Below are 23,067 nucleotides of genomic sequence, written 5' to 3' on the forward strand. Positions count from 1 at the left end.
GAGCTTCATAAGGCTTTGCCAGCTGAGGCCCAAAGCCCTCTGTCCACTTCCACCAGCAAGGGGAGCTCTCCGTAGAGCCATCACCAGGAGCCCCTCATCCGCTTTAGCTGACCACCCAGCCCACCTCTGTCCCCTTTCTTAGCCTCCCACAGCTATCCCCCTTGTACCTAACCCAGACTCATCATTCTTCCAGGTTATGCAAGTTCCCTGAAATTTCACAATAAACAAAACTGGCTCAATTGAGGCAAATGTAATGACTCATTTTTATTATAATTTATGGGCTGAAACTCTGAGTCATGGAAAACAAGAGAAAATGGATGGCCAAGAATTTAAAACACAATGTAAAAATAACAGCCAGGAGAGACCCCTGAGTGGCCCAGGGTGGCAGCCACGCCCCGAGCACGAATACTCCCACAGGCTCTGGTGCTGCCAGCCCACTGGCCACCAGCTGTTACTTCCTTGGGGAAAAATCTTTAGAAACCACCTGCCCCTGCACAATGCCTCTGTGCAGCTCCTATGCTCAGCCCCAGACGCTAGAGGATGCAGAAGTGGGGCCCTTCGTTGACCTAATAATTTACATCTTGAGAAAGTATGAAACACCCCAAACTTGATCAGGAGTAGAGGATTTAAGGGCCAATCCAGAGTAAAAATATAATGTTTATAGCCAACCTTGGAATATTGCAAGCTACTGTGCTTAGGAATTCAAATTTCTCCAGTTTACTAATGATAATGTATGATACGCAAGCACTAATCAGATAAATAAGCAATCATAAAGCAATCATTCTGTGATTGATTGGCTTTTCCCATCCATCTATCAAGCTTTTATTGATCTGTTGTGTTAGGGGCTGATTGATTGTTCTCTTAAAGAAGTATTCTGTGGTCTACAAGTACTTATGTGGTGAACTCTGGTGGCTCAAGGAACCCAAGTGTGAGATGTGTGCTGGGAACTTGGTCCTTGTCTGGGACTCACAGCCCCATCTGATGTTTCTATCAGGAACATTCTCAAGGGACATTGCTCCACGAGCCATCACATGGATGTGCCTGGAAGCTAGGAGAAGACACCAGAACCTTTAAGTCACAGCTCAAGAGGGCTGCCTTAGGAGGATAAGCCTGTGAAGAAGGGAAGGACCCCACAAAACCAGAGCCTGGGAAAACCGACCAGATAAAGATCCTTTGCTTCCCTCCTGCTGTCTGCTTTCCAAAGGGCAGGGACTGCTGAGGGAGTGGCCACACCGGGCCTGAGTAGAGACAGGTCCAGGCCAGGCCTTCTCCTTTCCCCACCCCAGGAGGCTAGTTCATAAACAGCATAGGATCCCTCAGCCCTTCGAGAACCAGCCGAAAAGTCCCAGGGACAAGGCTTGTGTGCAGAGACATGCCAGGCTTGGTGCCCACTTTTGGGAGCATCAAAGATCACCTGACCTTCCCCTTCTACTCCTGTCCCCACAGCCTTACACAGGCCAGGGGTTTGCAGGCTGCAGTTTGAAGAATCCGTGCCCCCAGAGGATGGCGCGCTGCGTCTGTTGGAACAGCCTAGGATTCACTGAGCCTAGAAATTGAATTTTCATCCCAAGACAGGATGGTCATTCCAGGTCATGTCTGTGCTACTCCAGGGGAGCCTTGGAAGAGCTTGTACAAATAGGAACCAGCAGGGAGGAGAGAAATTAAAATGTAGCAATCATGGAGTCGGGGTATTTAATCTCTTTTAAGGCTTATGATAGGCGCCTGCTGGTCTTCCTCTCCCACACCCTGAGTACCCCCAACACCTCCTGACAGGGTATTTGCAGCACCACATGGGCACTCGCGGCCTTGTGACAGGAGGAGCGCCAAGGAGGTCTGTGAGCGTCTTGAAGCCATCAGCGGCAATGGGGAGCCACTGGAGGCAGCGTACCGCTGTGAGACGCGCCAGCGTTGGTGGCCACACTGCTTCTCATTTATAGAATTCACTGTTCTTTTTATGGAAAGTTTGGCAGGGTTTTGTTTTTTTCCTTATAGCTGGAGATTAGCAGCATAAATCCTTCGATGCCAGCGCACTAAACCTCCACAAACACTTCTGATTGTTGCTGATGGCGAGCACCGCCTCTGTTTCAAGTCCCCCCACCCCACTCATCCACGCCAACAACAATGGCTCTTCTAGCCAAGGAATGGAATGCAGAGAGCCAACTTGCCAAGATTTCTCTGTTGGGGGGGGGGCGGGTAGGAGTTCAAGGACGCGGGGGCAAGGTTGCCATGGAGTGAGACGGCTGTGAGATTTTTATGATGGAAACATCCTGTACTTCTTTCAAAGGCAAGGCATCTGAATAAGTTTTGTAACCCAAACCCAAAAGTTGACGTGAAGGAATATTGTGGGGGTTTTTTGGTAAACAGCTTTTTATATTCTTACCTAAAGCATCATGAAAATATCAGCCCTGCCACTCCAGATACATACCCAAGTACCGAGTGCAGGTAGCATTATGAGGTCCCAACACTGTCTCTTGTTGGGGTGCGTCCTCACTTTGAGGGTGGAGGCTCTCCTACATGGAGACGTTTCTGGTCTCCTGGGAACTTGTCAGCATCCTCCCACGCTTTCCAAACATCTGGGCCTGGATAAGTCAGGCTTCCTGGGCAACCATGACCCCAGAAATTTAGTTCTCTCTGCCATCCTCAAAGTAAAACCCAAGAATCAGCAACTTAATGAAAATGCAGTAAATTAGCACCTCTAGACAAGAGCAGAGTTCATTCAGGGCTGGGGTCTGCCTGGCTGAGCCAGTACTCTCTCCATTTTAATAGTTTAATAAAAATTAGCATAATTAACGAACATCTGTATGATCCAGAGTGGTGCAATTTGGCACTTGGAAACGAGGACTTAAACATGATTGCTGTGAGTTTAATGTTGTTTTAATTCTTTCTGGCACTGTGCAGTGAAATAAACGTTTGGTGGTGATGGTTCTCGGCCGGATCTCATTTGCATTTTTCTCCCTTTGATTATGAGCAATTGTGGACTCCCCAGCAATTCATCAAAGTAGAAATTATTTTAAAATACCTCGTGGTGTTCAGACTGGGCTGGAGCAACGCACGGGGGGTGGTAGTGGGAGAGAAGGCTAGAAATGTTCCATTCATGCTTTCGTTGTCCCAGCCCCGCAGCCCTCTCTGGGTATCCAGCCAAGGGAGGAAATCTGGAACAGACAGATCTCAGGACCTGTGCAGCAGGAGACATATGGGCTCCGAGACGCTAGCACCCTCCTTGCACTTCCACCTGCTCTTCCGTTTGGAAGGGCAGAGGGTTGATTTCGTGCATTCTGCCTTTCGCGGCTGTGGTGAAGCAACTGTATCTGCAGTCGGCAGGTCAGCGCTCCCCTCGAGCAACAGTGAGGTCACTGGGAGGTATGCCTTTGCAGGTGCCCTGCCGAGCCTCATCTGCCTCCCGTTTTGCTCCCTCTTGGAGTTGGCAAAGAGCAGCTTCCCAAGGCCTGGTCTGCTGGCTAGAAAGGAGAGAGAGCCTTGTAAAGTGTTGAGTCAGTGTCAGGGGGTCCTGAACAGTTCCTCCCCACCCCCTCTGGGGGGCAGCACGTGTCTTCTGGGAACCCTTGCAGGGAATGGAGATGACAACATCTGGCAGGTAGAAGGTTGCTTAAGCGAGTTGACTTTGATCAAAGGACTGTGGGATAGCACTGGGCCTCCTGCCTGTGAGGCTGCAGATGAGCTGATGGCTGTGCTCCCAAGGGACGGTGAGAGGGATGCAGAGCATGCATTTCCTCTTCACAGCCAGGCCTCATCCACAGGCACGGCCCAGAGGACCGCTCAGCACAGGGCAACACTGTGACAAAACAAGGCAGAAATGGCCCTCACCTCAGTACTGGGAAAATGGACAGGAATTTGTACCAAAAGGAACTTAAAAATGTCCTGACATACATTTTTTTTAAAGATTTATTTTTTTTTTATTGGAAAGTCAGCTATACAATCTTCCTTCCACTGATTCACTCCCTAAGTGGCCACAACAGTTGGAGCTGAGCCAATCCAAAGCCAGAAGCCTGGAGCCTCCTCCGGGTCTCCCAAGCAGGTACAGAGTCCCACGGTCCCAGGCCATTCTTGACTGCTTTCCCGGACCACAAGCTGGGAGCTGGATGGGAAGCGAGGCTGCCAGGATTAGAACCTGCACCCATATGGGATCCCTGCGTGTGCAAGGTGAGGACTAGGCTACCATGCCGGGCCCCTGACATACATCTTTTTAAAACAAAAGTAGAAAATCAGGGACAGGTGTTTGGCACTGTTAAGATGCCGCTGGGGCAGCCTGCATCCCCTGTCATAGTGTGAGAGTCCAAGCAGTGCTGTTTTGAACCCCGCTCTCTGCAGAGCCACAGCCTGGGATGCAGCAGATGCTGTGCAAGGGCTTGACTGTGACCAGTCATGTGGGAGACCTGGACTGAGTTCCAGGCTGCTGGTTTGTACCTGGCTAAGTGCTGGCTAATGCTCTGGCTGTGTGTGTGTGTGTGTGTGTGTGTGTGTGTGTGTGTGTGTGTGTTTCTGTTTCTGTCTCTCTGCTTCACAAATAAAAATGAAAACAGATAAAGAAAAAAAATTTTTTCAAATATCCTGAGAATCATAAGCTAAAAGACTCTGGGTAACTTTCCATAAGGTAGTGCAAACTGCAGAGAGCACTTGCCTTGCAGAAGGACAGGGATGAGGAAGTGAGAAACAGGAGGATGCGGTAGATACATCCCAGTGTTTATGACCGGTTTCTTTAAAAGCCAATGCGCGGGGTGCTGCTTGACCTAAAGGTTAAAACAGCTGCGTCTCATATTGGAGTGTCTGGGTTCTCGTCCTGGCTCTACTTCCAGTTCTAGCTGCCTGCCACTGCACGCCTTGGAATATGGCAAGTGATGGCTCAAGGACTCACGCCCCTGCCACCCAGATTGGGTTCCAGGCTATAGGCTTCAGGCCGACTCCCAGCCCTAGGTGTTGCAAGCGTCTGGGGCGTGCACCAGCAGAGAACACCTCTCTGTCTCCCTTTCTCTCCTGTCTCCCTCCTTCCCCTCCTCTCGCTGCCTTTCAAATAAAATAAGTAAGATTTTTTTTAAAAGGAAGTTTGCTGGTCCCACAAGGATAAAGTCAATACTCTTGCTTCTTGTGACTCTCCTTGGTATTCAAGAAGCCGCATGGGGCGACTGCTCCAAAGGCAGTTGATCTCTTTCTGCCACAACCGTTTCAATCAGCAGGGAAATAGCTTGGCATTAGTTGTAAACAGATCTGCTCTGCTGAGAATATGAATTCCCACTGCCCCCTTCATTTCATCATCACCTCGTTTTAACAGGTATTTATTTGGCCCACTCTGTGCAGAGTATCACTCCGAAGCTGAGAATACAACAGCAACAAAGAAAAGCAGCCCTCATGGCTGACTGTGAGACTCCTACTCAGGGAAGGGCCTGGCATTGGGGACCACGTGGACCTCATCAGCATGGGGCTGGGGGTGGTTTCAGAAAGTAAGAGACTGTGCAATGGAGTGTTGAGGGATGCCTGGGGGTTTAGGCCAAGGGAAGGCTCCAAGGCGAGAGGCGCCTATGACTCACTGGAGCAGCTGCGACAAGTTCTGTTCTCCTAAGAGGACACCAGATTAGGGAGTGAATGACAGTGCTGGGCAGTGAGTGGTGCCATGCCATGCTGAGCCCTGTCCATCTTGTCAAGAAGCTGAAAGGGGCCAGGGTCTAACTCAGCAGTGACACCCACATCCCACATGGAGGTATCCAAGGCTTGAAGCCTGGCTCCAGCTCATGACTTCAGCTTCCTCCTAATGCCGACCCTTCGGAGGGAGCTGTGATGGCAACCACAGCACAAGGGAGAAATGCAGCAAGGGCCTGCAAAAGAGAATGAGGAGAAGCAAACAGGGAGATAGGAGGGAACCATGATAAAATCAGCAGCAGCGTAGAAACAAAGAGAAGGCCTCGAGGAGGATTGGTAGCAGCACTGCTAAGAAGTCAAGCCTCTTAAGGACAGACTACCCAGAGATGCTGAGCCATGAGGAGGTGGGAGACCAGGTGGTCGGGAACCTGCTCAGAGCAGCTTGAAAGGGGCAAATGGAAAAAAGGAAAGTGAGCAGTAAGTGGCCTAATCCCTTCCAAGACGTTTGGAGCGGAAATCTGCATTGTCTGGCAGAAAGGGCAAACGTGTGTGGTAGAGGCCCCCTCGGAGTTGCTCTCAGACACGTTCCGGTGCTGACTGAAGGTGCCACTACCACAGACCCCACGGAACCTCATCTCTAAGCAAGGGAAGAGAAAGGTTGCAAACCCACAGTGTGAAGGAGAGCGGTAAGCCAGGACAGGGTTGCCTCCCCAAATCCAACAGGAAAGATGGCCGTCAGGGCAGACAAGTCCTTGCTCTGGCGGCTGGAGGTTGACACATCTGATGACTGTCGGCTTCTCATTGAAGGTGGACAAAAGTCATCAGCGGAGGGGGAGGGGAGCAGCACTGGGGGAAGGGAGACAACGCTTTGGAGAAATAGCAGGTTCCCAGTTCCTGCTAGGGACCCCGAGGCTTCTAGGTTACCACTCTGGTTTTCTTGCTCTTGTTTTTCTTTCTAGTAGAACTCAGCATCCAGAAGTGCAAAAGCAGTTTGCTCCATGATTCCTTGTGTCCAGTTGAAACAGGATATAGTTCCCATTCTTAAAGTTTTATGCTAATTTTTCTTCATTAAGAAGGAAAAAAAATTATTCTGGCGTGTTCAGGGATAGCCCTAATGTGTTCAGCATGAGCTGTGCCTCTGAGAAGCACTTCTGCGTTCCAGGGGTTCTGCCCTTAACCTCACAGCCACCCAGTGCACCCAGTGCACTCCCGTCGACCGGGGCACTCAGCCCCTTCTTGGTTGCCTCTTTCTTGGTCCTGCCTGCCTGCCACTGATGTCCCAGTCCACTTCCCACCCCTACCAGAGAAGCACTGAGTTCACAGTACCCACCATGTGTCAAACCCTTCCAGCTGTTTCTGCCTCAGCTGTGTGGCTTAGGCCCCCACACCACAGAGAAGGGCTGATTCCCCCTCTGCTCCCACCAATGAGCAAGGCAAGACTGGGACAGCATAAGGTCACATGGCTGCTAAATGACCAAGCAGGGGCTTACTCCCAGCCTGTCTGACTCCAAGCCCATTACTCTATGCTGAGTGCTCCCGAGGACCAAACGATGTCCCAATGCGTCATTCTATCCCTCCTGGGGACTCCAACAGCACTTGGCACATAGAGGATGCCTGGTACTTAACAGTATTGATTTGAACTCTGGCCTTCTGAACAGCGACCGTGTTCTCTGAAAAGGGCCTACTCATCTGTTTGGTTAAAAGACATTGAAAAAACAAAAAGCTCCTTAGGTTTAGCATTGGTATCCAAGAGGCCAAGTTTATGGTAGAGACAAGAAGACAGGACCATGAACATGTTTGCTTTCCTCTGCTATCTGACTGCTTTAATAATCTCATCAAGGGTGTAAATGGTTTATGCTGATGGTGCCAGCTAAGGAACTACCCGGCACCCACCTGGCAACCCACGTGAGGTCTGTAACAGACGGACAGGACCAAGCTCCAGCTGACCCCACCCTCTCTTCCTTCTCTAGGAATATAACGCATGTGGCTGGTGGGTAGGAGAGCTCAACAACCTCATCGGGATCGTGCCAAAGGACTATCTCACCTCTGCCTTTGACCTGGACGAAAGCTGAAGCTCAGGCAGCAGTCCACCATCCATGAGCCGCCCTTCTGGTGAGTGGACCCTGTCAGCCATGCCGGAGTCCTCTGTGGGAGATGGGAGTCACGAGGGAGATGGCTTTTCCTCCCTTTCAGTAGAGACGCTGATGAGTCACTGTCAAAACAAAATGTGCCTGGAATTTTTTTCTTCCTAAATCTAGGGGCTGTGTCCTTTAAGATTTGGTTCAAGTAAAAATGACAGAGAAATCTAAAATCACAGTGACTTCATTAACGCAGAAACTTTGTTCTTCCTCTCTGCATTCTCCAAAACTTCGGAGGAGCGAGTCCCAGGCACTAGCTCTTTTTCGTCCACTCTCTGTGGTCAGCTTTGTCAGGGCTGCCTCGTGGCCAACATGGGTGCTCCTGCGGGTCGGAACATCCCGTGGGATGCAGTCAGATGCGCTCGGAGGTCCTAAAGGACCTGGCGCATGCTTGAGGAGCAAGAACTCAACGCTGTGCTTGCAAACAGCAGGGATGACTGGTTTGGACAGGATCACAGTCAGATCCACTTTGGTGCAGAGTGGTTTTGTTTGGGATTCACATGGTGACAGAGGGAACCCAAGACGGGTGTGCCTCATCTTCCAACGTGAAGTGGGGGCAGCCTCCGTGGTACACGGGGTGGAAGATAACATAAAGTGGCCTACTCTCCTTGGAACCTTCCAGGCCGGGGCCCACGCTAGTGCTCTGACGCAGCTGTGTGAATTCATTGAGGAAAGTATGTAAGGCTGGCTCCCACTGCCCATGGCCCTGGATGTCACCACGCTCCAGCTCAGGCCCGTTGCTCAAGATCTGACATTGACACTGTCCCAGTGGGACCGTGGTTCCCTGACCGTGAACTCAGGGGAGCTGAAGTTTTTCCACACAGTCTAAACAGTCTCATCCCACTTCCCTCTTTTTTTTTTTTTATTGTTTCAAGTGGTTTATATCCCCTTTATTCTCTTGGACCCAATAATTCTACTTCTTGGGGTTTGTCTACAGCTGTAACGTGCGTACATGGAAAACGGTACGCATGCACGAGTATTCATTTGTAGCAACAACTGATCGGAAATGGCCCAGATGCTCAACAAAGAGCTAGTCAGGTCATTATAGCACCTTCGGCAACTTGAATATGAATAACAGTAAAAAAGGAACAATTATGCAATGCATTCTGAGACATGTTAATAACTAAATGAAATAATAGCAACAAAGAAGAGTAGGCTGAAGCGGCCCCGTTTTGCAATGGAGACAGCATGTACCTGTTGTTGTTGTTGTTTAATATTTTTTAATATATATGAGATCATTCTGAAAGGAGAAAAAAAAATGAAAAGATTGGTTACCTTCAAAGAGAAGCTGGAGACAGACTGGTGACCAAGGCAGATGTTCCACCCTATGCCCCTCCATCCTTCTTACTGTGGATCCTAAAAGCCGATGTGTGTCTCTTTCCCCCTTTAGGGAACATTCTCCCCTCCACCCTGCCTTTATAAAGAAACTGAGCAAGAGCTTCAACGCCCTGCTGCCACCACCCCACCACTGCCACCAAGACACCCAAGTGGCAGCCACCTTGCAGGGATTGCAAACCACCAAAGAGACAAGTGGTTAGAGACACACTCCCCAAACCTGTTCCTGACCCTGCCTGGTCTTGGCACCCTTCCCACGCATCCACACACCTGACCGAGAGAAGGCGCCCAAAAAACCAGAGGAGGAGGAAGTTCACTTTTGGCGTTGGCTGATTGGAAAAGCACAAATAAACTTTGGATTTGATTCTTTGCCATGTGTGATGGTATTCAATTCCTTTCTTGTTTTATGTGAGGGACAGAGACAAACTCCCATCCCCACCCCCACCCCAAATGCCCACCACAGCTGGGACTGAGCCAGGCTGAAATCGGGAGCTGGGAACTCCATCCAGGTCTCCCATCACCTGAGCATCACCTCTGCATCAACAGGAAGCTGGAGTCAAGAGCCAGAACCAAATAGGGAAGCCAGGTACTCGCCATGGGAAGTGAGCACCACTGAATTCCTGTAGGTAGTGGTGTCACAATGCTGCTTCTGGAGTCTCACCACCTCCAAAGTGGGAAAGGAGTCAGTCAAAGAGAAAAATAAAAGCACGGGCCAGAATTGTGGTCAGTGAGTCCAGCTGCCACCTGCCATGTCTGCATTCCACATCCGAGTACTAGTTTGAGTCCCGGCTGCTCTGACTCTGATCCAGCTCCCTCCTAATGCACTTAGGAAGGCAGCAAAAGAAGGCCGAGGACTGGGACTGTGGTGAGCTGGAGTTCCTGACTTCAGCCTAGCCCAGCCCTGGCTATTGAGCCGTCAGATGGAAGAATCAGTCTCTCTCTCTCCAACCTTCAAATAAATAAATCTTAAACAGAAAGAAAACAAGGGTCTGGTGCAGTGGCCTAGCAGCTAAAGTCCTTGCCTTGCTCGCACCAGGATCTCATATGGACGTTGGTTCATATCCTGGCTGCTCCACTTCCCTTCCAGTTCCCTGCCTGTGGCCTGGGAAAACAGTGGAGGATGGCCCAAAGACTTGGGACCCTGCACCCGTGTGGGAGACCTGGAGGAGGTTCCTGGCTCCTGGCTCTGGATCAGCATAGCATCAGCCGTTGCGGTCCCTTGAGGAGTGAATCATCGGACGGAATATCTTCCTCTCTGTCTCTCCTCCTCTCTGTATATCTGCATTTCCAATAAATAAATAAATCTTTAGAAAGAGAAAGAGAGAAAGAAAGAGACAAAGAAAGAAAGAAAGAAAGAAAGAAAGAAAGAAAGAAAGAAAGAAAGAAAGAGAGAAAGAAAGAAAGAAAGAAAAGAAAGAAAGAGAGAAAACAAAAGCCAAGACAAAGAAGAGACGTGCAGATATTTTCCAGATCCGAGTTGCCTCTGAAGTCCGGGTCTGCCGGCTTCTGGTTCACGTCTCAGACTTCCTGTGGTTGGTACAGTTACCTTCCTATCTACAGCTGCCGCACGCACGAACTCACCCAGCAGCAGATACAGTCATGTGTGTAATGATCACAGAGAGCCTTTTTTCTTCTCCTTATTCCCTGAACAATACAGTTGAAAAACAGACTACATTGTATTAAATATTATAGGTAATCTATAAATGATTTAAAATATATGGGAAGGTCCTGCACAATAGCCTAGTGGCTGAAGTCCTTGCCTTGCATGCTCCGGGTTCCATATGGGAGCCTATTCATAGCCCGGCAGCTCCACTTCCCATCCAGCTCCCTGCTTGTGGCCTTGGAAAGCAATTGAGGACAGCCCAGGGCCTTGGGACCCTGCATCTGTGTGAACGACCTGGAAGAGGCATCAAACTCCTGACTTCAGATCAGCTCAGCTCCAGCCATTTGGGCAGCTTGGAAATTAATCAACAGATGAAAGATCTTCCTCTCTGTGTCTCCTCCTGTCTGTATATCTGATTTTCCAATAAAATAAGTCTTTTTAAAAATCTTGCTTAAGGGCATGTGTCAGAGCTGGGCCTCCTCAGTAGCTCAGACGAGCAGTGGACAGCATATCCAGATGCACATGGAGGATATGGTGGCACATTGGAGCCTCCAGAGGATGCCTGGTACCATGGCAGAGAATGGAGGACAGAACAAATTGATGAACTATTCCAACCAAGCGTTGGCAGTGAATATCTGGGCAGACTCTAAGGTGGATCATAGCAGCCAGTTGATTCTGAAGAGATTTCATCACAATTAGAGTGGCAGATTGACAGCAATTCAGGACTGTTAAATATCAAAACCCTTTGAGAACTTCATGGCATTGTAAATTTCTCTTTTTCTTCCTGTTGTTGATTTTGTATTGTGACTTTTCATTTAATGGGATGTATGGTAACTGTGTAAGGGGCACTATCATGTCCAGACGTGAGAATACAATATACTAGGCATCTCTACTTCCAGATCAAAGATGGACTCCCAATGAAACTGTTAACTATATGTTGACAATAGGATGCTGGACTCCCTGCCATTGTCCATACTGGCAATAATAGACATATGACTGTTTATGAAGAACTATATTATAGTAATAATAGAGGGGAATTCAGTGGGATGGGAGAGGGACTTGGGGTGAGGGCAAGGGAAATCCCAAAGCCTATGGAACTGTATCATAAAATGATAATAATTTTAAAATTTGTAAACAAAAAACTTGCCTAAATAAATAAAGTATATGGGAAGGGGCATAGCAAATAAAGCTACCACCATATGGATGCCAGTGTCATGTCCTAGCTGCTCCACTTCTGATCCAGCTCCCTGCTAATGTGCCTGGGAAATCAATGGAGGATGGCCAAGCACTTGGGGCTCTGTATCCATGTGGGAGATCTGGATACAGCTCCTAGTTCTTAGCTTTGGACCAGCCCAGCTCCTGCCACTGCAGCCAGTTTGGTGAGTAAATCAACAGTTGAAAGATCTTTCTCTCTCTCTCTCTGACTTTCAAATAAGTAAATCGTTTTTGAAAATAAAAATAAAGTATATGGGAAGATGTATATTCACCATTTTGTATATAAGACTTAAACATCCATATTATTGTTGTTACCTGTGGGGAGGCCTTGGGATATATCCCTGTGGATACTGAGAAGCAACTAGGTTATTTAAAAAAATTTTTTTTAATTTATTTATGTGAAAGGTAGAATAACAAAGAAAGAGCGAGAGAGCTGGCCCAGGCCAAAACCAGGAACCCAGAGCTCCGTCCAGCTCTCCCACGTGGGTGGCAGGAATCCTGGCACATGAGCCAGCCATCCTCCACTTCCTCCCCGGGCACGTGAGCATAGGGAACTGAAACAAGAGCAAAGTTGCCAGAACTCAACCCAGTGTTCTCTTATGGGATACCGGCACTGCAGGTGGGGCAGCTTAGCTCCTGGCACTAAAATACCAGACCCTCTTTGGTTATTTTGTCTTTATGTACCAAACGCCCCAAAACAAAACCAAGCCTGAGGGTGTGGGGAGGGGCAGTATGATGCTTCAACTGGCCAATCCTCCCCCTGCGAGCACCAGAATCCCATTTGGATGCTGGTTTGTATCCCAGCTGTCCCCCCTTCCCATCCAGCTTCCCGGTGGTGGCCTGGGAAAGCAGTGGAGGATGTTCCAAAGCCTTGGGACTCTACACCTACATGGGAGACTCTGAGGAAGCTCCTGGCTCCTGGCTTCAGATCAGCTCAGAACAGATCAGCTCAGAACAGCTCCAGAACAGCTCTGGCTGTTGTAGCCATTTGGGGAGTGAACCAGCAGATGGAAGATCTTTCTCTCCTTCTCTCTGTAAATCTGCATTTCCAATAAAAATAAATAAACCTTTTTTTTTAAAAAAAAAAAAAAAAGCGAGGTGCTGGAGTCAGCATGTTGGGGAGCTCCTCCCCAGCCTTGGGACATTTGACAATCCCAGACAGGAGCTGAGGGGAGGTCTTCGAGGAGGGTTAGCAAATTACAGGGCTCCTGCTTGCCTTCCTTGTACTGCTCCCCCTGCTCTGCCCATCTGCACGTTGAAGATGCAGCGGAAAGCAGTGGCTAAGAACATACACTCCACGACCTGCAGCCTGAGAAGAACCTCCAGCTCCCGGTGCTGTGTTCTCTGAGCCGGGTGCTTGGTCTTCCATCCCTCAGCGTCCTCATCATAGAAGGGATATATGCTATCTCACTAGGTAAGTAGGAAGTGGGAAGTATCTAGCAGGTGTAACATTCTTGCTATGATGCTGTTGAGGAAGGGTTAGTTGCTACTGGTGCCTGGCTCTCTCCGCCAGAACTTTTCCACAGACAAGGCACTGCTACTGGAACTGACGGTACGCAACGTGTCACAACCACATGGACGCGTCGGGGTAAGACACACATTCCCCGTCACTCCGAGAGAGAAAAACCAAGGAGCCAACGGGGTATCACTGGGCTCCAACTCTTACCAAAAAACCCTGATGTCAACTATTCATTTCCAGATGTTCTGGCCCAAGAGTAACAAGAGGAAACCCTTTTTTGCCTGTGATGGATAAAGAGGTAAGAGAAGGACACTTTATGACTTCTGGGGGAGGGAGAGGGGAGAGTAAGGGGAAAAAGCAATACAGAAGTGTCCCTGCCTATGAAATTGTATCATAAAAGAAAAAAAAAAAGAAAAAGAAAAAAAGTGTTCCTAACGTCCCTCCTCTTTACATGGGGTGCTACAGGAGAAAGAACCACTAGGTGGCAGCATACGAGCACATGAACCAGAGAGAACCAATTGCCTTCGGTTTTAAGAACCTTTGCACCAATCCCAACCCACAGGTAAGGACAATGGGTATTGTTCTAAAGGGTTTAGCAGACTGCTCTGTGCCCCACACCTCATCTTCCCTGAAGAACTCCCAAGAACCCTGTCTAGAAGGCTGAGTGGCTAAGAGGCCCACTGGGTCACTTGCTGTGTGACTGGGACACTGGGAAGGAGGATCCCAGAAGAGGAAGAGCAGGTATCTGGGACAGGGTGAGAAGTAGGTTGGAAAAAGAAAATGGTAAAATGTAACTCTGTCACTCTAACCAGCATGGTCCTTGGCTCCTATCCTTTCAGAGTCCTCCAGTGCAATGGTCCCCTCTCTACCCAGGAACCACAAGAGACCACCATTAGCCAGACTCCACAGAGCTTTCTGTCCCCTCTGTCACCACATTCAGACCTCTGGTCCTTCTAGCCAGCAGCTACAGGGCCAAGACGTTAGGGAGAGCCTGAACAAAAGGACTGATTGGGAATCCAGTCTGTCTGGGACTGATGGACTTTGTTACGATGCAAGAAAGGCTCCCCGAGTTGGTTAGACCGGGTACTGGTTCAAGGGCATCTTCTGTCAGGGCAGAGGCCTAAAGTGACCTTTGACAGCAGCAAATCCTCACATTCTCTTGGAACCTCATCTGTCCCCTCTCCATTTGATAACCATCAGATGGCGAGTGGCTGATGGGATCCCTGCTTCCCCGTTTGCCTCCACTAACCAAGTTCCCACCTCACTCACTGCCTGCCCCCAACTGGAAAACGGGGCATTCGGCCACTCAGCTAACCATATGAGGTGTGGATGGCTTTTTTTTTTTTTTTTTAGATTTTTTTTTTTTTTGAAAGGCAGATATACAGAGAGGTGGAAAGACAGAGAAGATCTTCCTTCCGATAATTCACTCCCCTCCAAGTGGCTCCAACATCTGGAGCTGAGCCAATCCAAAGCCAGGAGCCAGGAGCTCTTCCGGGTCTCCCACATGGGTGCAGGGTCCCAAGTCTTTGGGCTCCCTTGCTTGTGGCTTTCCCAGGCCACAAGCAAGGAGCTGGATGAGAAGCAGGGCCGCTGGGGTTAGAACCGGCGACTATATGGGATCCCAAGGCATTCAAGGTGAGGACTTTAACCATTACGCTATCACGCCGGGTCCGTGGATGGTTTTCTGACCGCCCTAATGGTCCCCATGTGTTCTGGTGAGTGCACTAGACAACAGGTGAGGATGACAGGCGTTTTCCTTCCTTAATTTTAGGTAATGAAGGAAAAACTAAAAAGAAGGATCTAAATTAGTGAAGCAATTGTGTATCAGCCTTTTGCAGTAGAATAATCATTGTAAACAGAATTTACTGACCCACCCCCCACCACACACTGGATAGTTCAATTTGGGGCTGGAATAGTTGTACCAACACTGGGCAAGCTAACAGCTGAGAATAATAAATGCTGTGAGATACTAAATGTAGCTGAAATATTTCAGCTGCATGGCATTAAAAATACATTTTTCCAGTGTGTTTTGTCATCCATATAGCTAGCAAAATAGCATAGGCATTGTTTTGCAATTATCTCAATATTAAATTTTCCCATTCAATGACCTGTTAAACCTCTTAGAAATCTGTGTTTAAGTCAAAACCAAATATATCTTTCCCTCTGGTAAATAAAAATGGAAGAGAGAAGAGAATTCCCATTAAGTCTCATTCTCAAAACCCAGGTTTATTCCATTGTTGATGAGCACTGCCCCAAAAGTGGGACATCACCTCCCTCCCCTGTCAGAGAGATTTTATCAAACACAACACCTAAGGAATACCCTTGACCTTGAGTTATTATGTAAGGGTTTCAAAAAGTTCTTATAAAATTAAATTAAAAGATGTTTATTGCAAAAACATAATAATAAATTTAATCCGTGCTTTAAATTTTATTTTTTATTTGCAAAAGCAGAGAGAGCTGCAGCTCTTCACTCTGCTAGCTGATTCCTCAGAGGCGCACCCCAGCTGGCGCCCAGAATTCAGTCCCCGAGCTCCCTGGCACAGGGGTGGTCAAGACTCCCAGGGAGCACAGAAACAGGAGACTGGAATTAGAAGAGGAGACAGGATTCAAACCCAGGCACTCAGAAATGGGAAACGGGCACCCCAAGTGGCGGCTCACCCACTGTGCAAAATGTCTGCCTCAGAACACTGTCGGGTTCTTTCCTAAAGCATCTTAAAATTCCCATTTATGTCACCTTATTTATCAGCAGTTAGGCTTTGGGTGTTTTGTTGTTGTTTTGGGTTTGTTTTTTGCATGTGGTGAAACTGAGGATGTTAAAGAGTGTGACTATTTGGTCTAAATCACACAACATCTGCCGTGGCAGAAAAAAAGCAACAAAAGACCCTTGGAATTCTGGAGCAGCTGCTTTGCGTACCGACTCACTCGAGTGTGACTGCAGTTAGCACTTCCAGCGAGACCTTTTCAAAACCCACATTTCATGCCAGTCCCAGGCATCACAATGAAGCAGCAGCTATTAATGCCAAGTGCAAGACTGCATACAAGCCTGGGGAGGAGGGAGGCTCTGCCCTTAAAAGCCAGTCTGAGGGACCTGTGCGGTGGCCTAGCAGCTAAAGTCCTCACCTTATAAGCATCGGGATCCCATGTGGACACCGGTTCTAATCCCAGCAGCTCCACTTCCCATCCAGCTCCCTGCTTGTGGCCTGGGAAAGCAGTTGAGGACGGCCCAAAGCTTTGGGCCCCTGCACCCGTGTGGGAGACCTGGAGGAGGTTCCTGGCTCCTGGCTTTGGATCAGCACAGCACCAACCGTTGTGCTCACTTGGGGAGTGAATCATCGGACAAAAGATCTTCCTCCCTGTCTTTCCTCCTCTCTGTATATCTGACTTTGTAATAAAAATAAATAAATCTTTAAAAAAAAGTCTGAAAAAGATGAAGTTGATTAAAAACAAGAAACAGAGGCAGGGAGCAGCAGGAAGGGCAAACGGGTTTCTCTTTTTTGTGCCTTGAGAGCGTTCAGATGTCAGGGACTTGGACTTCCATGTGGTGCCTTTATTTTTTGTTTATTTAAAGATTTATTTATGTTTTTATTTTAAAATGTTTTTATTATTATTATTTTATGACATAATTCCATAGGCTCCTGGGATTTCCCTCATCCCCTCTCCAATCCCCCCCCGCCCGATTTATTTATTTTTATTGGAAAGTCAGATATACAGAGAGAAGGAAATACAGAGAGGAAGATCTTCCATCCGATGATTCACTCCCCCAGTGACCACAACGGCTGGTGCTGTGCTGATCTGAAGCCAGGAGCCAGGAGCTTCTCCCAGGTCTCCCACAAGGGTGCAGGGTCCCAAGCTTTGGGCCGTCCTTGACCGTCTTCCCAGGCCACAAGCAGGGAGCTAGATGGGAAGCCGGCCACCAGGATTAGAACCAGCACCCATGTGGGATCCTGGGAATGCAAGGAGAGGACTTTAGCCACCAGGCTACTGCACTGGACACCCAATGTGGTGTCTTTAACTTGAACTCAAAAACAAGCGGAAAAAGCCCAGCAGGTAACACCCACCCCCACCCCACCCCCAGTAGCTCTGGAAGGACGGAGCTGATTTGTTCATTCCCAGAGCGCTAGCTGAAGTTAAGAGAGAAAAAAAAAAAAAAAGCAGCCCTGCACACGGGGGATTAGCACGGCTGCACAGCCTCGGGCTGGAGCTCATTTTCCAGCCTGTGGGTTGCCGCGTCCTCACCCTTTGTCTCCTGCCCCAGGATCATAGTCCCCATCAGAATGGATGGAGATTGGGTCGGGAGTCTGAAACACGACTGAGAAGAGACTCCTCTTGTTCAGGGGATTTGGATTTTTCTCCCCATTTCCCTATCAAAACCTAACTGCTCAGAAAGCACGCTGCTTTCCTCCTTAGTATGAATTGAAGATCGTTCCCTGGGATTCAAGGAATGTTTATTAAGACATGATCCATTTGGTACAGAAATATTTTAAAACACTCCCTCCCCCCACCAAAAAAAAAATTACTCTTAGAGGAAACCAAGATACAATGAAGAGGGTCACCATATAATTTATCTCCTGACCTGAGATACTTCTGAGACTAAAAAGGGAATTACTAATTCCGGGTAAGCCAGAATCGAGCGGGATGTGTGGTCAGGCTAAAACTAAGGCCCGTCGGGGTTGCCCACTCCCCGGGTGTGTAAGGAGGACACTGAGCAACAGTCCGGCTCTGCTGGCATGAGGCCCAGCAAGGTCCCTGCTAATGGCGTCCTCACCCCTGCAGGCCTAGACTCCAAGCAAAGCTGCCAACTGGGCTTTCTCTCCCCTGATGCCCAGGCTGTTCTGAGAGGCCTGGTGTCCCTGGCATGGAGCCGTCTGTGGGGCTGGCTGGCTGGCAGGCTGGCTGGCTGGCTGGCTGGCTGGCTGGCTGGCAACAGCTGTGTGTTCAGTTCCCTCCCAGGGTCCCTGCACACAGTCCACCAGCCCTCCCTTGGCAGAGCGCCACCGAAGGAAGCACTGCCGTGGCCCGGGCACTCGGCAGTACGCCACATCCTTGCCTCCCAGGATGGCAGTGCAGGCCAAGAGGCTTCGAGTGCTGCTCCTCGGAGAGGACGTCTGTCCACTGCCGAGGCTCTCGCCTGCTGGCGAGCAGCTGGCCGCCCCTGCACACCCTCATGGCACAGCAAACGGGCTCCATCCACTTCCACACACCTCTGTGGGCAGGTCCCCTGCGGGGCCCAGCACCTCTGAAAAAACACCCGCAACCTGCCGTCTCTTTTAGAGCAGCAGAAAGCGCACCTGACTGACACGCCACTCGTCTATTGAGGGGCTTTCCACCTCTGTATTTCTGACATCTGGGCCAGGGATACATTATGGCATGAGCGCCCCCAACGAAGTGCTCCCCCCTTTTAAATCCCCCACCTCAATCCCCAAATTCTTGACAGCCAAGAATGTTTCCAAGCCATGCTGGGTGTCGACGCTGCTTGCCACCGGCCCTGGTTGAGACCCAGCATATTTCAGGGCATTTATGGTGTGGGTATAGGGCTAAGCGGAGAAACTGCACCTGTGCCTTAGCCAGGGCGCTGCAGTGGCTGGGAGAACAGCCAGGTGGGTCGCACACACCTCGCAGGGTTTGAAGCCAGCGAGTTGCCCTGAGACAGGCCTGCCCGTGTGGCTCCAGATTTCCACTCAGAAAGATGGCGTGCTTCAACGAGTGAGACCGTATGTGCCAGTTCGGGGAGTTGCATGGCAGCGAGTCTCAGCCGTGGCCGTGTCTCCTCGCTTCCCCTTTCCCTAGCAGGGATCTGAAACGGGAGCGCTGAAACTCCTGCTGCGGCCCGCGTGCAATGGTCTCTGCCGCTTGGCTGCAGACAGGGCGCTGCCAAGGAGCAGGAGGCAGCGGCAGCTGACACGGTACACCGGCTCCCCACGCGCCTGCCTGCGCGCTGTGGGTGTGATGCCCGGGGGCTTCCGGGCAGCCGAGGGGACACCCACGACACGTGGCCATCTCACAGCTGTGATTTTCCTGGTCCTTCGTGTGAATTTCAGGGGGTTGGGGGAGGGAACTTTTTTTTTTTTTAATACAAAATGACTCCCAGAAGTTCCGTTAAGAACCAGAGGCAAAAAAGAAATAAATAAAAAAGCAACACCGAACCTTCCTGGCGTCTCAGGACACGAGAGGATGAGGTGGTCCAGGGCCTTTGTCGTCTTTGCCCGCACAAGCCAGACGGGAGGGCCACACGGGCTCTGGTGCCAGCCACAGCCCTGTGGATGCTGCATCCCAGGGGCCCAGCATCCGAGGCACCTGGAAGGGTTATTAGTAGGACTGGAACGCATCCCTCTGCTGGGACTGGATCATAATTACAGTAATTTTCTAACAGAGCTCGGCAGTAGGACTGTTTAATCAGCATCTAACTCCCTCGTGCTCCCAGTCTTCATCACTCAAGGAGAGGAGTGGGATGGCTCTTAAAGAGACAGTGCCCACCTTTCAATGTGAACAGATGTGCTCTAATTAGCAGAATATATCTAAGTCTCGTAGCTTCTAACAGGCAGGTTGCAAGGCCTCCAACAACTGCCTCGGGCTCTCACTGCTCCAGGCCTCCTGCCAGTGGGACCGGGCGAGGCCTGCCTGCCGATGGGCCTGGATTCCCACGCTTTCATGCGTGGTGGGGACACACACGGAGCTGGAGCTGAATGAGCCAGAGCAGCCAGAGTGGCTCGCAGAAAAGAACAAGTGCTTGTCTGAACGACAGGAGGGACAGACAGCCACACATCAGAGAGATCTGTTGGCTGGTGGCTTTGCCACCCCCGCCCATTCCTTTGGATGCCCTGTGTGATGCCCTCCCAGAGGCGAAAGCCTTAGACCTTGCCTTGCTCTTATCTCTCCAGCCCCGGCTTTACCCACTCTCTCCTCTTTACCCCACTAAGAAAGCACCCCACATTTTTCCCCCCCTCTTCTAATTGTGGAAGTCGACCAGATCTACTGGTCAGGTGTCCTAAACCCTGGAAGGAGTAAGCAGATTCACTCTGCTCCGTTGAGTCAGCTTTCTGCCTCCTAAAGGTGTGACCCTGTGGCTCTCCGGAGCCTGAGCTGTCAGTGTTTGTTCTGGAAGGCTCCAGCTTTCCGCCTCCACCAACTGTCTGCCCCCATAGGTCATCCCTCTAACAGGATGCCAGCGCTGCCTCCTCCCAGCCACTTGCTAAGCAAAGAGCGGAGGCGGGAAGCGGCTGAGAAGGAAGATGCACGCATGGGTTAGAAGAGAGGAGGGCCGCACCTCCACAGTTCATAAGCCACCTAGAGCCAGTGCCTCGGGCAGAGCTGGCTCCCTGCTGGCAGAGGGAAGCCCCTCTGATTCTTTCTCCAGTGACCCTACAGCACCCTGCAGTGCAACCTGCTTGGCTTTGCCTCCCTGTAAGCCCTGGAGGCCGCGCAGTCTCCGCAGCCTCCGCTGTCACAGAGCCTCTGCAGCAGCCCATCTCCCATTCCAACCCGCCAGTCCCTCCTCCCACCCTGTAGGCCCGCTGTCTGTTGCTCTACCTGCATGGCATGACGAATAATCAGGAGCAGGAATTTAAACTTTTTTTTTTTTTAAATCAGCTTTCATTAAAAATCAGAGAGTGAATGACAGAGAACTTTTCATTCACTGATTTACTCTCCAAGTGGCCTCAGAGGCTGGGGCTCAGGCCAAAGCCAGAAGCCTGAAATTTCCATGTGGTTCAATTACACACGCGGCAGGGACCTAAGCAAGGTCTTGGGCTGTCCTCTGCTGCCTTCCCGGCACATTAGTAGGGAGCTGGATTGGAAGCAGAGCAGCCAGGATTTAAACTGGTGCTCCAATAAGGGATGCTAGTGTTGCTAGCAGCTCAACCCACTGAGCCACAATGCCAGGAAAGTCTGGGTTCAATTCTTAGTTCTGGGTTGAGCTTCCTAACACAGAACCTGGGAGCCAGCTGTGATGATCAAATCAATGGGCCTCTGCCACCCATGCGGGAGACATGGATTATGTTCCCAGGTCCCAGCTCTAGCTAGGACCAGCCCAGGATGTTATGGGCATCTGAGGAGGGCCCAGAAGATGGGAGCTCCCTCTATGAAGCTTGTTTTTAATTAAATGGAAAAAAAAAATATTCAGCATGAGGCAAAGTCACAAGCATGGTGCTAATTTAATGCCCAGTTGGACTGTTCAAGTCCTGACCACCTCCCAAGAAAAGTCACCCAAGAACCCAGGCCTTGGGGTAGGCAAAGGCCTTAGTGGAGAACTGAGACCTGGGAGTGCGTGCCAGAGGCCAACATTTCAGAAACTGCCGGGGCTCCCTTCCCGCCTAAGGGTGGCTGTGGGTTTAATGTTTTTTGAAATAGATCAACTTGTCACACAGAGCCTTCCAAGCGCCTGGCGTATAACTGCACTGCCATGTTAGGCCATGCTTTTTGGAAATCACATCTTGGTTTTGTCCACTGGAAAGCGAGTGTACCGCTTCTCAACCTTTCGGCTAGGATCAAGTGGAAAGCAAGTGCAGTCCTGCCCGCCCTCCCCTCCCCACTGGGCCCTGCAAAGGCCAAACAGAAAACATGATGCACAAGCAGCTTACTGCTTTTATGACTGCCCCCTGCCTCCTGTCCCCACACACACTCACTCACTTCCTTCCACCAAATAAAGTAATGCCCACGAGCTCGGGGCCACTCATCCCAGCTAACGGGAGCCGACCAGACTCAACCAAAGCCGCCAGCGGTCGGGAGGCAAGCAACTGAATCAGACCCACAACCTTCCTCAAACCTAAACCCTAAAGAAAAAAAATAAAGCTTCCACATTAAAATGCATCTCAGCATGCCACTCCCCCTGACCACAGTAGCCACACCACAGCACACACAGAGACCAAGTAAAACCTAGGAGGGGCATATGGCACTGCCTGCGTGAGAAGGAAAAACCATCTTTGCTATTCTGCTGGTGACTCCAGGCCCAAAGCATTAGCTGGCGTCTCCCACCGCCTCTACCCAGCTCAGCAAGAACGAGAGGGTGCTGGTGCCTGGCCTTAGATTAACCGAGGTGCTGTTGGATGCACTGCTAATGGATCATTTAAAAAGCGGGGAGTCAGAAAATCACACGCATGTCTTTGAATGGCTCCTGCTGTCCCAGCAGCCCAGTCTGCTGGCACAACGAGCTGCTGAGCTCCAACTCCAGGCAGAGCGGGCACGAGCGGAAGAAGGCCAACCAGCTTGCTGCTTTTTGGCTGAGTAGGGAATTGACACAGACCACCTCCGGCTCCTGTCTGGAAGTTTCGAGATCAGAGAGCTTCAGGCACAGCTGGGTTCACAGCTGCACCATTTGGAGTATTGGACTCATTAATATTCATAAGCCATCCCCACCAATCGGCAGAGCGAATGCCATTAGCTTAGCATCTGTCGGGTTTTTGTGAGGGTTGCGTATGGAGGTTTTTTTTTTTTTCCCCCCTTTTAAATGAACTTCTTTTGACATTTTGGATTTGCCTCTGTAGGTTTTCATCCTCGCCTTGCTCTGCTGCCTCGGATGAAGGAAGGACCCAGGGGAGGCAGGCGGGAAGGGGATGGATAGCAGCCAGGGCTTCGCATCTGCCTGTTGACAAACTTTATTTCTCTTTCAGCACCTGGCACCTCAGACAGGCGGCGAGGATGGAAGCAGCATCAGGTAAATTATACCTAACAAGGTTCATGCCCAGAACTGTGCGTGGAGTCAGAGCCTGGATCTTTGGAAGGCAGTCCCC

General features: G+C 50.1%; 1 protein-coding gene across 4 annotated transcripts in view; it reads left to right on the top strand.

The window, feature by feature from the left end:
• The window catches only part of SKAP1 (src kinase associated phosphoprotein 1), a 274,036-nt gene that overhangs the window by 250,716 nt on the left and 253 nt on the right, over positions 1 to 23,067 (top strand). For 2 of the 4 annotated variants that reach the window (XM_041001236.1, XM_041001239.1), the window contains 2 exons: positions 7,563 to 7,704; positions 9,121 to 9,435. In XM_041001236.1, coding sequence (XP_040857170.1) covers positions 7,563 to 7,664 — 102 coding nt within the window. In that variant the 3' untranslated portion in view covers positions 7,665 to 7,704; positions 9,121 to 9,435. Of the gene's footprint in view, positions 1 to 7,562; positions 7,705 to 9,120; positions 9,436 to 13,582; positions 13,641 to 13,807; positions 13,905 to 22,947; positions 22,992 to 23,067 lie in introns of those variants that run through there. The other 2 variants (XR_005885936.1, XM_041001237.1) reach the window with 2 other exon arrangements.

The sequence above is a fragment of the Ochotona curzoniae genome, unplaced genomic scaffold (genome assembly GCF_017591425.1).
Source record: "Ochotona curzoniae isolate NIBS_2020 unplaced genomic scaffold, NIBS_Ocur_1.0 scaffold_2453, whole genome shotgun sequence".
NCBI classification, from domain to species: domain Eukaryota; kingdom Metazoa; phylum Chordata; class Mammalia; order Lagomorpha; family Ochotonidae; genus Ochotona; species Ochotona curzoniae.